This window comes from Myxine glutinosa, chromosome 5, assembly GCF_964187855.1.
Source record: "Myxine glutinosa chromosome 5, kmMyxGlut1.1, whole genome shotgun sequence".
Classification (NCBI taxonomy): domain Eukaryota; kingdom Metazoa; phylum Chordata; class Myxini; order Myxiniformes; family Myxinidae; genus Myxine; species Myxine glutinosa.
In genome coordinates, this window is record NC_136265.1 from 111,347,630 (window position 1) to 111,365,117 (window position 17,488).

The following is a 17,488-nucleotide window of genomic DNA, read 5'->3' on the forward strand; positions in this document are numbered from 1 at the left end:
ACTACCATTCCCCCTCTCCATCATACTACCATTCCCCCTCTCTATCATACTACCATTCCCCCGCTCCATCATACTACCATTCCCCCTCTCCATCATACTACCATTCCCCCTCTCCATCATACTACCATTCCCCCTCGCTATCATACTACCATTCCCCCTCGCCATCATACTACCATTCCCCCTCTCCATCACACTACCATTCCCCCTCTCCATCACACTACCATTCCCCCTCTCCATTACACTACCATTCCCCCTCTCCATCACACTACCATTCCCCCTCTCTATCATACTACCATTCCCCCTCTCCATCATACTACCATTCCCCCTCTCCATCATACTACCATTCCCCCTCTCTATCACACTACCATTCCCGCTCTCCATCATACTACCATTCCCCCTCTCCATCACACTACCATTCCCCCTCTCCATCACACTACCATTCCCCCTCTCCATCATACTACCATTCCCCCTCGCTGTCATACTACCATTCCCCCTCTCCATCACACTACCATTCCCCCTCGCTATCATACTACCATTCCCCCTCACTATCATACTACCATTCCCCGTCTCTATCACACTACCATTCCCCCTCTCCATCACACTACCATTCCCCCTCTCCATCACACTACCATTCCCCCTCTCTATCACACTACCATTCCCCCTCTCTATCATACTACCATTCCCCCTCACTATAATACTACCATTCCCCCTCTCCATCATACTACCATTCCCCCTCTCCATCATACTACCATTCCCCCTCGCTATCATACTACCATTCCCCCTCTCCATCATACTACCATTCCCCCTCTCCATCATACTACCATTCCCCCTCTCCATCATACTACCATTCCCCCTCTCCATCATACTACCATTCCCCCTCTCCATCATACTACCATTCCCCCTCTCTATCATACTACCATTCCCCCTCTCCATCATACTACCATTCCCCCTCACTATCATACTACCATTCCCCCTCGCTGTCATACTACCATTCCCCCTCTCCATCACACTACCATTCCCCCTCTCTATCATACTACCATTCGCCCTCGCTATCATACTACCATTCCCCCTCTATCATACTACCATTCCCCCTCTCCATCACACTACCATTCCCCCTCCCTATCATACTACCATTCCCCCTCTCCATCATACTACCATTCCCCCTCTCTATCATACTACCATTCCCCCTCTCCATCACACTACCATTCCCCCTCTCTATCATACTACCATTCGCCCTTTCTATCATACTACCATTCCCCCTCTCCATCATACTACCATTCCCCCTTCTCTATCATACTACCATTCCCCCTCTCCATCATACTACCATTCCCCCTCGCTATCATACTACCATTCCCCCTCGCTATCATACTACCATTCCCCCTCTCCATCACACTACCATTCCCTGTCACTATCATACTACCATTCCCCCTCTCTATCATACTACCATTCGCCCTTTCTATCATACTACCATTCCCCCTCTCCATCACACTACCATTCCCCCTCTCTATCATACTACCATTCCCCCTCTCCATCATACTACCATTCCCCCTCTCCATCATACTACCATTCCCCCTCTCTATCACACTACCATTCCCGCTCTCCATCATACTACCATTCCCCCTCTCCATCACACTACCATTCCCCCTCTCCATCACACTACCATTCCCCCTCTCCATCATACTACCATTCCCCCTCGCTATCATACTACCATTCCCCCTCTCCATCACACTACCATTCCCCCTCTCCATCACACTACCATTCCCCCTCTCCATTACACTACCATTCCCCCTCTCCATCACACTACCATTCCCCCTCTCTATCACACTACCATTCCCCCTCTCTATCATACTACCATTCCCCCTCACTATAATACTACCATTCCCCCTCTCCATCATACTACCATTCCCCCTCTCCATCACACCACCATCCCCCCTCTCCATCACACTACCATTCCCCCTCTCCATCACACTACCATTCCCCCTCTCCATCATACTACCATTCCCCCTCTCTATCACACTACCATTCCCCCTCTCCATCATACTACCATACCCCCTCTCCATCACACTACCATTCCCCCTCTCCATCATACTACCATTCCCCCTCTCCATCATACTACCATTCCCCCTCTCTATCATACTACCATTCCCCCGCTCCATCATACTACCATTCCCCCTCTCCATCATACTACCATTCCCCCTCTCCATCATACTACCATTCCCCCTCGCTATCATACTACCATTCCCCCTCGCCATCATACTACCATTCCCCCTCTCCATCACACTACCATTCCCCCTCTCCATCACACTACCATTCCCCCTCTCCATTACACTACCATTCCCCCTCTCCATCACACTACCATTCCCCCTCTCTATCATACTACCATTCCCCCTCTCCATCATACTACCATTCCCCCTCTCCATCATACTACCATTCCCCCTCTCTATCACACTACCATTCCCGCTCTCCATCATACTACCATTCCCCCTCTCCATCACACTACCATTCCCCCTCTCCATCACACTACCATTCCCCCTCTCCATCATACTACCATTCCCCCTCGCTGTCATACTACCATTCCCCCTCTCCATCACACTACCATTCCCCCTCGCTATCATACTACCATTCCCCCTCACTATCATACTACCATTCCCCGTCTCTATCACACTACCATTCCCCCTCTCCATCACACTACCATTCCCCCTCTCCATCACACTACCATTCCCCCTCTCTATCACACTACCATTCCCCCTCTCTATCATACTACCATTCCCCCTCACTATAATACTACCATTCCCCCTCTCCATCATACTACCATTCCCCCTCTCCATCATACTACCATTCCCCCTCGCTATCATACTACCATTCCCCCTCTCCATCATACTACCATTCCCCCTCTCCATCATACTACCATTCCCCCTCTCCATCATACTACCATTCCCCCTCTCCATCATACTACCATTCCCCCTCTCCATCATACTACCATTCCCCCTCACTATCACACTACCATTCCCCCTCTCTATCACACTACCATTCCCCCTCTCCATCACACTACCATTCCCCCTTTCTAATTTACATAACCGTCTCCAGCTACCACCACATTTCTCATTTTCCCCTCTTTTCCTTGTTCAGCATCACAATAATGACTGTGACAATGCGTAATCTGATGAAGCCAGGTAATCCTCATCGTTACCTGTGCGGAGCTGTGAGCGGATTTCTTCATCTGTCGCTGGTAATGGTTGAACATAATCATCCACATCTCTGTGATTCAAGGACGAACAGGAAACGCCATGTTAGGATGTCTTAGGATAAGTGAATGGAAAAAGGATACAATTATGGCAGCAAGTCATTCATTAAAATGTATGTGCATGTGTGTGGAAGTACATTATAACGTGTAAATGATATCATACATTATAACGTGTAAATGATATCATACATGATAACGTGTAAATGATATCATACATTATAACGTGTAAATGATATCATACATTATAACGTGTAAATGATATCATACATGATAACGTGTAAATGATATCATTCAAGATACCATGTAAATGATATTATACATTATAACGTGTAAATGATATCACACATGATAACGTGTAAATGATATCATACATTATAACGTGTAAATGATATCATACATGATAACGTGTAAATGGTATCACACATGATAACGTGTAAATGATATTATACATTATAACGTGTAAATGATATCATACATGATAACGTGTAAATGATATCATACATTATAACGTATAAATGATATCATACATGATAACGTGAAAATCATATCATTCATGATAACGTGTAAATGATATCATGCATTACAACATGTAAATGATGTACATTATAACATGTAAATGATATCATACATGATAACGTGTAAATTATATTATACATGATAACGTGTAAATGATATCATTCATTATAACGTCTAAATGATATCATACATTATAACGTGTAAATGATATTCATTATAATGTGTAAATGATATCATACATGATAACATGTAAATTATATTATACATGATAACGTGTAAATGATATCATACATGATAACGTGGAAATGATATCATTCATGATAACGTGTAAATGATATCATACATTGTAACGTGTAAATGATATCATTCATGATAACGTGGAAATGATATCATACATAACGTGTAAATGATATACATGATAACGTGTAAATGATATCATACATTATAACGTGTAAATGATATCATACATGATAATGTGGAAATGATATCATACATTATAACATGTAAATGATATCATACATGATAACGTGTAAATTATATCATACATTATAACATGTAAATGATATCATACATTATAACATGTAAATTATATCATACATTTTAACATGTAAATGGTATCATACATTATAACATGTAAATGATATCATACATTATAACATGTAAATGATATCATACATGATAATGTGTAAATTATATCACACATGATAACGTGTAAATGATATCATACATTATAACGTGTAAATGATATACATTATAACGTGTAAATGATATCATACATGATAACGTGTAAATGATATTATACATGATAACGTCTAAATGATATCATACATGATAATGTGTAAATGATAGCATACATGATAACGTGTAAATGATATTATACATGAAAACGTGTAAATGATATCATACATGATAATGTGTAAATGATATCATACATGATAATGTGTAAATGATATCATACATTATAACATGTAAATGATATCATACATTACAACGTGTAAATTATATCATACATGATGTGTTAATGATATCATACATTATAACGTGTAAATGATATGACACATGATAATGTGTAAATGATATCACACGTGATAACATGTAAATTATATCATACATGATAACGTGTAAATGATACCATACATGATAACATGTAAATGATATCATACATGATAACATGTAAATGATATCATACATTATAACGTGTAAATGATATCATACATTATAACGTGTAAATGATGTCATACATTATAACGTGTAAATGATGTCACACATGATAACATGTAAATTATATCATACATTATAATGTGTAAATGATATCATACATGATAACGTTTAAATGATATCATACATGATAACGTGTAAATTATATTATACATGACAACGTGTAAATGATATCATTCATAACGTGTAAATAATATCATGCATTATAACATGTAAATGATATCGTACATTATAACGTGTAAATGATATCATACATGATAACGTGTAAATGATATTATACATGATAACGTGTAAATGATATCATTCATGATAACGTGTAAATGATATTATACATGATAACGTGCAAATGATATCATTCATGATAACGTGTAAATGATATCATACATTATAACGTGTAAATGACATCATACATTATAACGTGTAAATGATGTCATTCATGATAACGTGTAAATGATATTATACATGATAACGTGCAAATGATATCATTCATGATAACGTGTAAATGATGTCATACATTATAACGTGTAAATGATATCATACATTATAATGTGTAAATGATATCATACATTATGACGTGTAAATGATATCATACATTATAACATGTAAATGATATCATACATTATGACGTGTAAATGATATCATACATTATAACGTGTAAATTATATCCTACATTATAATAATTATATTGTAATTACTATGTGTTTTCTCTATGTTTGCATGATAACGTTATTATAAATCATACATTGTAATAACTAGCAACGGTACCCGCCCTATGGGCGGGGCTTCAATTGCGAGGCCCAAATGAAAAGAGAAAATATCAGAAATTGAAGGCTTTTTTATTTTAAACGATTTATATAAACATCCGTTAAATCATATCACACGCAAATCATCAGCCTGGCCTTCTTTCTTGCAACAGCTTCCTTGGACGTTTTCGTTCATGAAGATTTCCGTTTGGGAGGCATTTTACCGGTTTATCTGAAACGGTACCCGCCCAGAAACACGTACCAGAGAAAACAAATCGTTTGGGGAATGGGCTCTCCCATATTCGATGTGTTCACGGTTTGAATTACGTAACGTAACATTTGTGACGATGTTTTCATTGTGACGATGTTGCGACGATGTTTGTGTTCACGGTAGTCTTTGATGTGACGGTGTGAACGTAATTTCGTAATGTTTTTCGTTTTCATTTTCGTAATCGTTTAATGAACGTTTAATGTTCAATGAACGTTTAATGAGCGCAAGAATGAGCGTAATGATCATTCAATGAATGAATGAATGTAATGAATAATTCGATGCGAAGCGAAAGACGCCTCAGAGCTGTCACATTCACAAACGCGATGTAGTTTGTACTCCCGATATGTGTTTCCTTCATTGTAAAAACTACCAAGTCAACAGTTAAAATAATTTTGAGCCGATAGGTGTTACGGCCTTGGCAAGATCAATGGAGACAGCGATCTGTTAGCTTATACACCGCCCAAATAGCTATGTGGAATTCTCTCATGTAGAGATTAGACCCACGTCATTTGAACTTTGGCAGAGGTCATTATTTACCTTTAATTATGTTTATATACGAATCAAAAATAAGATAATTGGTTTTGGGTAGTCCTTTCCGCATATCTCGTGGGATTGTGAGTTGGAGAGATGACCGTGGTGGCAGGGAGGGGGTTGGCATTCTCTCAAGCAGGGATTCAACCCATGTCCTTATAAAAGGTCTTTGTCCGAGGTCATTATTTTTAACTGTGTGTTTTCATTCATCAGGTTGCAATCGGTGCAGCCGTTTGTGCGGTACCCAGGAAAATAACGTAATGCGGGAGTCCAAACCTGAAAATGCTGAGACCAAAGCTGAAATTGGGAAAACAATACAGCCTATTTTACTCCAGGGGGTCCCCGGATTACCCACCCAAAATATCGTTGCGATCGGTTCAGCCGTTTTTGCGGTACCTTCGAACGGACAGACAGACAAACGGACGGACATTTGGTGAATTATAGTAAGATTGCATTGTAATTACTCAAGTGTTTTATCTGTGTTTGCATGATAACGTTATTATAAATCATACATTATAATAATTGCATCGTAATTACTCAGTGTTTTCTCTTTGTTTGCATGATAACGTTATTAAAAATCATACATGATAATAATTGCATCGTACTTACTCAGTGTTTTCTCTATGTTTGCATGATAACGTTATTATAAATCATACATGATAATAACTGCATCGTAATTACTCAGTGTTTTCTCTATGTTTGCATGATAACGTTATTATAAATCATACATTATAACAATATATTGTAATTACTCTGTGTTTTCTCTTTGTTTGCATGATAACGTTATTATAAATCATACATGATAATAATTGCATCGTAATTACTCAATGTTTTCTCTATGTTTGCATGATAACGTTATTATAAATCATACATTATAATAATTGCATCGTAATTACTCAGTGTTTTCTCTATGTTTGCATGATGACGTTATTATAAATCATACATTATAATAATTGCATCGTAATTACTCAGTGTTTTGTCTATGTTTGCATGATAACGTTATTATAAATCATACATGATAATTATTATCTTGTACTTACTCAGCGTTTTCTCTATGTTTGCATGATAACGTCATTATAAATCATACATTATAACAAATATATTGTAATTACTCTGTGTTTTCTCTTTGTTTGCATGATAAGGTTATTATAAATCATACATTATAATAATTGCATCGTAATTACTCAGTGTTTTCTCTCTGTTTGCATGATAACATTATTATAAATCATACATTATAATAATTGCATCATAATTACTGTGTGTTTTCTCTTTGTTTGCATGATAACGTTATTATAAATCATACATTATAACAAATATATTGAAATTAGTCCGTGTTTTCTCTTTGTTTGCATGACAACATTATTTTAAATCATACATGATAATAATTATCTTGTAATTACTCTGTTTTCTCTTTGTTTGCATGATAACGTTATTATAAATCATACATTATAATAATTGCATCGTAATTACTGAGTTTTCTCTATGTTTGCATGATAACGTCATTATAAATCATACATTATAATAATTGCATCATAATTACTCTGTGTTTTCTCTATGTTTGCATGATAACGTTATTATAAATCATACATTATAATAATTATCTTGTAATTACTCAGTGTTTTCTCTATGTTTGCATGATAACGTTATTATAAATAATACATTATAATAATTGCATCGTAATTACTCAGTCTTTTCTCTTTGTTTGCATGATAACATCATTATAAATCATACATTATAATAATTGCATCATAATTACTCAGTGTTTTCTCTTTGTTTGCATGATAACGTTATTATAAATCATACATGATAATAATTGCATCGTAATTACTCAATGTTTTGTCTATGTTTGCATGATAACGTTATTATAAATCATACATGATAATAATTATCTTGTACTTACTCAGTGTTTTCTCTATGTTTGCATGATAACGTTATTATAAATCATACATTATAATAATTGCATCATAATTACTGTGTGTTTTCTCTTTGTTTGCATGATAACGTTATTATAAATCATACATTAAAACAAATATATTGAAATTAGTCTGTGTTTTCTCTTTGTTTGCATGACAACGTTATTATAAATCATACATGATAATAATTATCTTGTAATTACTCTGTTTTCTCTTTGTTTGCATGATAACGTTATTATAAATCATACATTATAATAATTGCATCGTAATTACTGAGTTTTCTCTATGTTTGCATGATAACGTCATTATAAATCATACATTATAATAATTGCATCATAATTACTCTGTGTTTTCTCTATCTTTGCATGATAACGTTATTATAAATCATACATTATAATAATTATCTTGTAATTACTCAGTGTTTTCTCTATGTTTGCATGATAACGTTATTATAAATCATACATTATAATAATTGCATCGTAATTACTCAGTTTTCTCTATGTTTGCATGATAACGTCATTATAAATCATACATTATAATAATTGCATCATAATTACTCTGTGTTTTAATAATAATAATAATAATAATGATAATAATGCATTTATTTTATATAGCGCTTTTCAGGAAGCCCAAAGACGCTTTGACAGAGTGCAAAACATAATGCATAGCAAAACATAAAAACAATTGCAAAAAAAGAAGAAGATAATAATTTTTCTCTATGTATAATGTATGATAAGAAGATAAAAAGAAGAAGAGAAGTTTTCTCTATGTTTGCATGATAACGTTATTATAAATCATACATTATAATAATTATCTTGTAATTACTCAGTGTTTTCTCTATGTTTGCATGATAACGTTATTATAAATAATACATTATAATAATTGCATCGTAATTACTCAGTGTTTTCTCTTTGTTTGCATGATAACGTCATTATAAATCATACATTATAATAATTGCATCATAATTACTCAGTGTTTTCTCTTTGTTTGCATGATAACGTTATTATAAATCATACATGATAATAATTGCATCGTAATTACTCAGTGTTTTTTCTATGTTTGCATGATAACGTTATTATAAATCATACATGATAATAATTGCATCGTACTTACTCAGTGTTTTCTCTCTGTTTGCATGATAACGTTATTATAAATCATACATGATAATAATTGCATCGTAATTACTCAGTGTTTTGTCTATGTTTGCATGATAACGTTATTATAAATCATACATGATAATAATTATCTTGTACTTACTCAGTGTTTTCTCTATGTTTGCATGATAACGTCATTATAAATCACTAGGGCGTGCCCGTACGTGCGTGCCTGTGCGTGCCCGTTAACATCCAGAGAGGCTGTGTATAGGCCAATCCCCCCCTCTATTTACATGAAATGGTTTGGTCCATTCGCAAAGCCAAAGCGAACGGCTTGCGAGTACGGTGACAATCCCCCCCTCTATTTACATGAAATGGTTTGGTCCATTCGCAAAGCCAAAGCGAACGGCTTGCGAGTACGGTGACAATCCCCCCCTCTATTTACATGAAATGGTTTGGTCCATTCGCAAAGCCAAAGCGAACGGCTTGCGAGTACGGTGACAATCCCCCCCCCTCTATTTACATGAAATGGTTTGGTCCATTCGCAAAGCCAAAGCGAACGGCTTGCGAGTACGGTGACAATCCCCCCCTCTATTTACATGAAATTGTTTGGTCCATTCGCAAAGCCAAAGCGAACGGCTTGCGAGTACGGTGACAATCCCCCCCTCTATTTACATGAAATGGTTTGGTCCATTCGCAAAGCCAAAGCGAACGGCTTGCGAGTACGGTGACAATCCCCCCCTCTATTTACATGAAATGGTTTGGTCCATTCGCAAAGCCAAAGCGAACGGCTTGCGAGTACGGTGACAATCCCCCCCTCTATTTACATGAAATGGTTTGGTCCATTCGCAAAGCCAAAGCGAACGGCTTGCGAGTACGGTGACAATCCCCCCCCCTCTATTTACATGAAATGGTTTGGTTCATTCGCAAAGCCAAAGCGAACGGCTTGCGAGTACGGTGACCATACCTTGGGAACCACTTGTCCGATTAATTTCAAACCTTGAAAAGGCACATCCTCGGGTCCCCAGCAATATACCTGGCAAGTTTCAAGTATATCGGACCGGTAGTTGTCGAGAAACAGCGGTCACAGACAAACACACACACACACAGACACACAGAGATTACTGGAATTATAGATAGATACATGATAATAATTGCATCGTACTGACTCAGTGTTTTCTCTATGTTTGCATGATAACGTTATTATAAATCATACATTATAATAATTGCATCATAATTACTGTGTGTTTTCTCTTTGTTTGCATGATAACGTTATTATAAATCATACATGATAATAATTATCTTGTAATTACTCTGTTTTCTCTTTGTTTGCATGATAACGTTATTATAAATCATACATTATAATAATTATCTTGTAATTACTCAGTGTTTTCTCTATGTTTGCATGATAACGTTATTATAAATCATACATTATAATAATTGCATCGTAATTACTCAGTTTTCTCTATGTTTGCATGATAACGTCATTATAAATCATACATTATAATAATTATCTTGTAATTACTCAGTGTTTTCTCTATGTTTGCATGATAACGTTATTATAAATCATACATTATAATAATTGCATCGTAATTACTCAGTTTTCTCTATGTTTGCATGATAACGTTATTATAAATCATACATTATAATAATTGCATCGTAATTACTCAGTTTTCTCTATGTTTGCATGATAACGTCATTATAAATCATACATTATAATAATTGCATCATAATTACTCTGTGTTTTCTCTATGTTTGCATGATAACGTTATTATAAATCATACATTATAATAATTATCTTGTAATTCCTGTGTTTTCTCTATGTTTGCATGATAACGTTATTATAAATAATACATTATAATAATTGCATCGTAATTTCTCAGTGTTTTCTCTTTGTTTGCATGATAACGTCATTATAAATCATACATTATAATAATTGCATCATAATTACTCAGTGTTTTCTCTTTGTTTGCATGATAACGTTATTATAAATCATACATTCTAATAATTGCATCGTAATTACTCAGTGTTTTCTCTTTGTTTGCATGATAACGTTATTATAAATCATCCATGATAATAATTGCATCGTAATTACTCAGTGTTTTCTCTTTGTTTGCATGATAACGTTATTATAAATCATACATTCTAATAATTGCATCGTAATTACTCAGTGTTTTCTCTTTGTTTGCATGATAACGTTATTATAAATCATACATGATAATAATTGCATCGTACTTACTCAGTGTTTTCTCTATGTTTGCATGATAACGTTATTGTAAATCATACATGATAATAATTGCATCGTACTTACTCAGTGTTTTCTCTATGTTTGCATGATAACGTTATTATAAATCATACATTCTAATAATTGCATCATAATTACTCAGTGTTTTCTCTTTGTTTGCATGATAACATTATTATAAATCATACATGATAATAATTGCATCGTAATTACTCAGTGTTTTCTCTTTGTTTGCATGATAACGTTATTATAAATCATACATGATAATAATTGCATCGTACTTACTCAGTGTTTTCTCTATATTTGCATGATAACGTTATTGTAAATCATACATGATAATAATTGCATCGTACTTACTCAGTGTTTTCTCTATGTTTGCATGATAACGTTATTATAAATCATACATTATAATTATTGCATCATAATTACTCAGTGTTTTCTCTTTGTTTGCATGATAATGTTATTATAAATCATACATGATAATAATTGCATCGTACTTACTCAGTGTTTTCTCTATGTTTGCATGATAACGTTATTGTAAATCATACATTATAACAAATATATTGTAATTACTCTGTGTTTTCTCTTTCTTTGCATGATAACGTGATTATAAATCATACATTATAATAATTATCTTGTAATTACTCTTTGTTTTCCTCATTGTCTTCTCCTGCTTGAATCGTCCCTCCTGTTTCGTCTTCCGAATATCCAACTGCCAAGAAGTCTTCTTCGTATTCATTATTGCTTTTGAAAGATGCAAGACAAACCATTTTCATTCATTGGTGAATTTTACGAAAGGAAGAAAAAAGAGTTATTCACGAAAGTCATGAGAGATTACTGAACACCGAAAGGCTTGAGGATCATGGAAAGGAAAAAAAGTATAAAACGATAAATATACAAACAAAAATACTTCATGCGGAGCACGATACTTGCAACCCCCCCCCCCCCCCCCCATAGTTCGTTTCCCTATTTAGTGACTCAATATGCAAATGCTATTAAATTTCCAAGTCAATCGGATGAAAATTGATGGTTTTTCAGATTTTTGACGATTTCTCTTTTTTATTTATTTCAGATCGATGGTTTTCCTTGACATATCATGTGCCTTCGATAGTCTGGCACCCCGCTCTGCTCACCAAACTCTCCTCCTATGGTATCCATGGAAATCTCCACGGATGGCTTGCGGACTTCCTCTCTAGTCGTAGTCAATGTGTGGCCCTGAATGGGCCACATCTCCACTTACTGTTCAGGCTGGAGTTCCCCAAGGCAGTGTTCTGGGCCCTGTGCTTTTTCTGGTCTTCATCAATGATCTCTCCGACTCTCTGGAAAATCCTCTCTATGTCTTTGCTGATGACTCCACTCTCTGCCGCTCCATTCCTCATCCCTCAGATCGGCAGTCTGCAGCCTCCTCACTCTCTGCAGACCTGGACAAAATCACAGACTGGGCAAACAAGTGGAACATGTCTTTCAATCCTGACAAATCTCACACTCTTACTATGTCTCTCCGAAAAAACGGACTGGACAACCCTCCCATCCACTTTCTGAATAATCATCTCCAAGAAGTTCTGTCGCTCAAGCTTTTGGGTCTCACCATCTGCCATGATCTCTCCTGGGAAAACCACATTTCCAAGCTGGCCTCCAAAGCCAGTCGCCGACTGGGCATCCTCCGTGTGTAAAGTCCTTCCTTGGCACACCTGAGCTCCTCACCACATACAAGGCTTTCATCCGCAGCTCAATGGAATACTGCTCTCCCCTCTGGGCTGGTGCTCCTGCCTCACACCTAGCTCGGCTTCACGCTGTTGAAACCAAAGCATTCAGAATGATTGGAATCTCCCGCGATGAAGCTATCTCCGAGGGCCTTTCACTCACTCACCGCAGGCAGGTTGGTGGTCTTTCCGTCTTCTACCAACTCCTCTCCGGCCTTGCTCCCCCAGGTCCCTCTGGGCTCTGTCCCCCAAATATTCCTACAGGTCACACAAGGTCCACCTGCAACCCTCTTCTGGTGAAATTGCCAAAATCAAGACTCTCTGCTCACCTTCACTCTTTCATTCTCCTTTTCTCCCGCCTCTGGAACAAACTCCCTCACTCTCTTCAATCCCACTCCTCCCTCCAGGTATTTAAAACAGGTGTTCACCACCATCTCTTATCTTCCCCCGATCCAATACCTTGATCTTTTCTACCCCCGTTAAAACACCCCAAATCCGCCTATTTAAATCCCCAACCTCTTTCCTGAAATTCCTCGTCGTGTTCATTTGCTTCATACCGTGTACCCCTTCCTCCTCCCCCAGCCCTCTCCCTTCCACAGATGTATTGACATCCCTGTTCTCTTCTGTTGTGCTTGTGTGCTTCCCTCTCTCCTCCTCCCTTGTCTCCCGCTCCCTTCATTGCATGTTTTATGTGCCTGTGCATGTTTTCATGTCCAATGTGTTCGCTCTTACACGAGCCTCGATTCTGGACACACAAAAAAAAGAAAATAAAAGTGGAGAACTAGGACGGTAGTGAGGTAGGGCTATTTCAGTCGGAGAGTGTTTACTGCAATGGTCTCCCCCCAAAAGGTAGAGGCAGTGGAAGTGGTGGATAGGTTTAAATGGGAATTAGATCGGTATACCGAGGTGCTTTGGAGTAATAGTGGTATGGGAATATTGGCAGGATTTGAAGGTAGTTTATGGGTGGACGGGTAAGAGATACTGGCGTTGGTGCAGTGCAGGCTGAATGGCTCCTGCACCAAAGTTCCTTGTGTATACTTGTGTGTGTATGTTTGGTGTGTGTGTGTGTGTGTGTGTGTGTACGTGTGTACGTGTGTGTGTGTGTGTGTGTGTGTGCGTGTATGTGTGTGTGTGTGTGTGTATACGTGTGTGTATTTGTGTATACGTGTGTGTATATGTGTGCGTGTGTGTAGTATATATATATATATATGTGTGTGTGTATGTGTGTGTATACGTGTGTGCATATGTGTGTGTGTGTGTGTGTGTGTATATGCGTGTGTGTGTGTATGTGTGTGCATGTGTGTGTGTGTGTGTGTGTGTGTGTGTGTGTGTGTGTGTGTGTGTGTGTGTGTGCGTGTATGTGTGTTTGTGTGTGTATACGTGTGTGTATTTGTGTATACGTGTGTGTATATGTGTGCGTGTGTGTAGTATATATATATGTGTGTGTGTATGTGTGTGTATACGTGTGTGCATATGTGTGTGTGTGTGTGTGTGTGTGTGTGTGTGTGTGTGTGTGTGTGTGTGTGTGTGTGTGTGTGTGTGTATATGCGTGTGTGTGTGTATGTGTGTGCATATGTGTGTGTGTGTGTGTGTGTGTGTGTGTGTGTGTGTGTGTGTGTATATGCGTGTGTGTGTGCATGTGTGTGTGTGTGTGTGTGTGTGTGTGTGTGTGTGTGTGTGTGTGTGTGTGTGTCGGGGGCCATGGGGGGGCCATGGGGGGCACACCACGTGACACAGGGCACCTGAGAAATATATATTTAATTGTGTCTTTCTTTTGCTTGCTTCAAAAAAACTAGATTCACTGCAAAACATGTTGTTTCACGGCTCGGTCAAATCCAACCTTGCAGACGTTTTTTCACCATCTTCTAAGGAAGAAAGTTATGGGAATAGTTGTAAGTTAACCTCGAACAGGGGATGATGTAAGATGTATCCTTTGATTTGTTCCTTTGATTTGTATGTGTTTTACTGCCAAATGTAAACCCCATTGAACTTTATTATGGGAACGCATCCTTGGGCCTTGGAAAGCCCAACTCGTTTGGAATTAGAGCCTGAGAAATATCTTCCTCTTTGTGTCTTCAATGGCCCTCTCTTGTCTGAGGTCATAATTAGCGCAGCGTTTTTTCTGTTATTTCATGTATATAACAAATTGTATTTTGCTGAGTTTTTAGTGTGGCTTGGACTTGCAGGTCTTGTGTGACAGGGCCCTGTGATTTCAAGGCATGCTCCACAATATTGTGTTTGCTCGATTTTTCATTAAACCTCATTTGCTGCTTCAAGGTGCCTCTTCTTGAGTTCCAAAGGGGGGGCCAACCCGTCATGTGTGTGTGTGTGTGTGTGTATGCGTGTGTGTGTACGTGTGTGTATGTGTGTGTAGTATATATATGTGTATGTGTGTGTATATATGTGTGTGTCTGTGTATATGTGTGTATGTCTGTGTATATGTGTGCATGTCTGTGTATATTTGTGTGTATGTCTGTGTATATTTGTGTGTATGTCTGTGTATATTTGTGTGTATGTCTGTGTATATTTGTGTGTATGTCTGTGTATGTGTGTGTGTATGTCTGTGTATGTGTGTGTGTGTGTGTGTGTGTGTGTGTGTGTGTGTGTGTGTGTGTGTGTGTGTGTGTGTGTGTGTGTGTGTGTGTGTGTGTGTGTGTATGTGTGTGTACCCATCCAGCAAGTCCAGCTAGGACCCACATGGGTTTTCGTCGGTTAGGTGGGCTGAACTGGACTTGGGCTTTGAGCTGGGCCCTATGCGGGTCGTAAGTGGGCCAAGCCAATGTTATTGTTAGAAGTTTTTAAAAATGGCAGCTATATATATCTTCTGTATATTGTAGTTCTTAAGAATCCTATCTAATTGGAATGCCTGCTGTTATTACCGTCGCCAGAGGAGAGGGTATTGCATTTGAGACCGTTTGTTTGTTTGTCTGTGTGTCTGTGAGTCTGGAATGGCTTAGCGGTTAGGGTGCCGGCTTGGGATCTTGGGATACCTAGGATCCTGGGTTCGAATCCCGGTCGATCGCTGAACCAACACCAGGGGGGTTGACTCAGCCTGTCATCCGTCCGAGGTCGGCAAATTGAGTACCAGTTCACTGGCAATTCCTTGTGTGTCGCAAGAGGGACTAACAGGGTTGGCGGCAGGAAGGGCATCTGGCCATAAAACATCGCTTCAAAAAGGGGACCAAGGTGCCAGAAAAAGGCCAACCCACGCTCTGCGGGGGGAAATTGCCTCTAAAGGTGGTTGTTTTGTTTGTTTGTCTGTCTGTGTGATAAAAATGAAGAAGAAGCAGATGCTTGGGAGGCATGATTTGTCTCGCCTGCCCTATTTATATGCGAACAGTTTGTGTGGGGTGACACACACACACTATTTGTGTGCCAACACTGTGTGTGGGGTGACACACACACACATTATTTATATGCGAACACTTTGTGTGGGATGACACACACACTATTTGTGTGCCAACACTTTGTGTGGGGTGACACACACACATTATTTATATGCGAACACTTTGTGTGGGGTGACACACACACATTATTTATATGCGACCACTTTGTGTGGGATGACACACACACACTATTTGTGTGCCAACACTTTGTGTGGGGTGACACACACACACATTATTTATATGCGAACACTGTGTGGGGTGACACACACACACATTATTAATATGCGAACACTTTGTGTGGGGTGACACACACACACACACATTATTTATATGCGAACACTGCGTGGGGTGACACACACACACCATTTGTGTGCGAACACTTTGTGTGGGGTGACACACACACACATTATTTATATGCGACCACTTTGTGTGGGATGACACACACACACTATTTGTGTGCCAACACTTTGTGTGGGGTGACACACACACACATTATTTATATGCGAACACTGTGTGGGGTGACACACACACACTATTTGTGTGCGAACACTTTGTGTGGGGTGACACACACACACATTATTTATATGCGAACACTTTGTGTGGGGTGACACACACACACACTATTTG

At 38.1% G+C, this 17,488-nt stretch overlaps 1 protein-coding gene across 1 annotated transcript in view; it reads right to left on the minus strand.

The window, feature by feature from the left end:
• Positions 1–17,488, minus strand: part of LOC137427250 (uncharacterized) — a 42,371-nt gene that overhangs the window by 8,850 nt on the left and 16,033 nt on the right. Inside the window, exons 3-4 of the mRNA XM_068116598.2 lie at positions 12,418–12,516; positions 3,191–3,258 (exon numbers count right to left, since the gene is read on the minus strand). Of these exons, the coding sequence (XP_067972699.2) occupies positions 3,191–3,258; positions 12,418–12,516 (167 nt within the window). The remainder of the gene's footprint in view (positions 1–3,190; positions 3,259–12,417; positions 12,517–17,488) is intronic.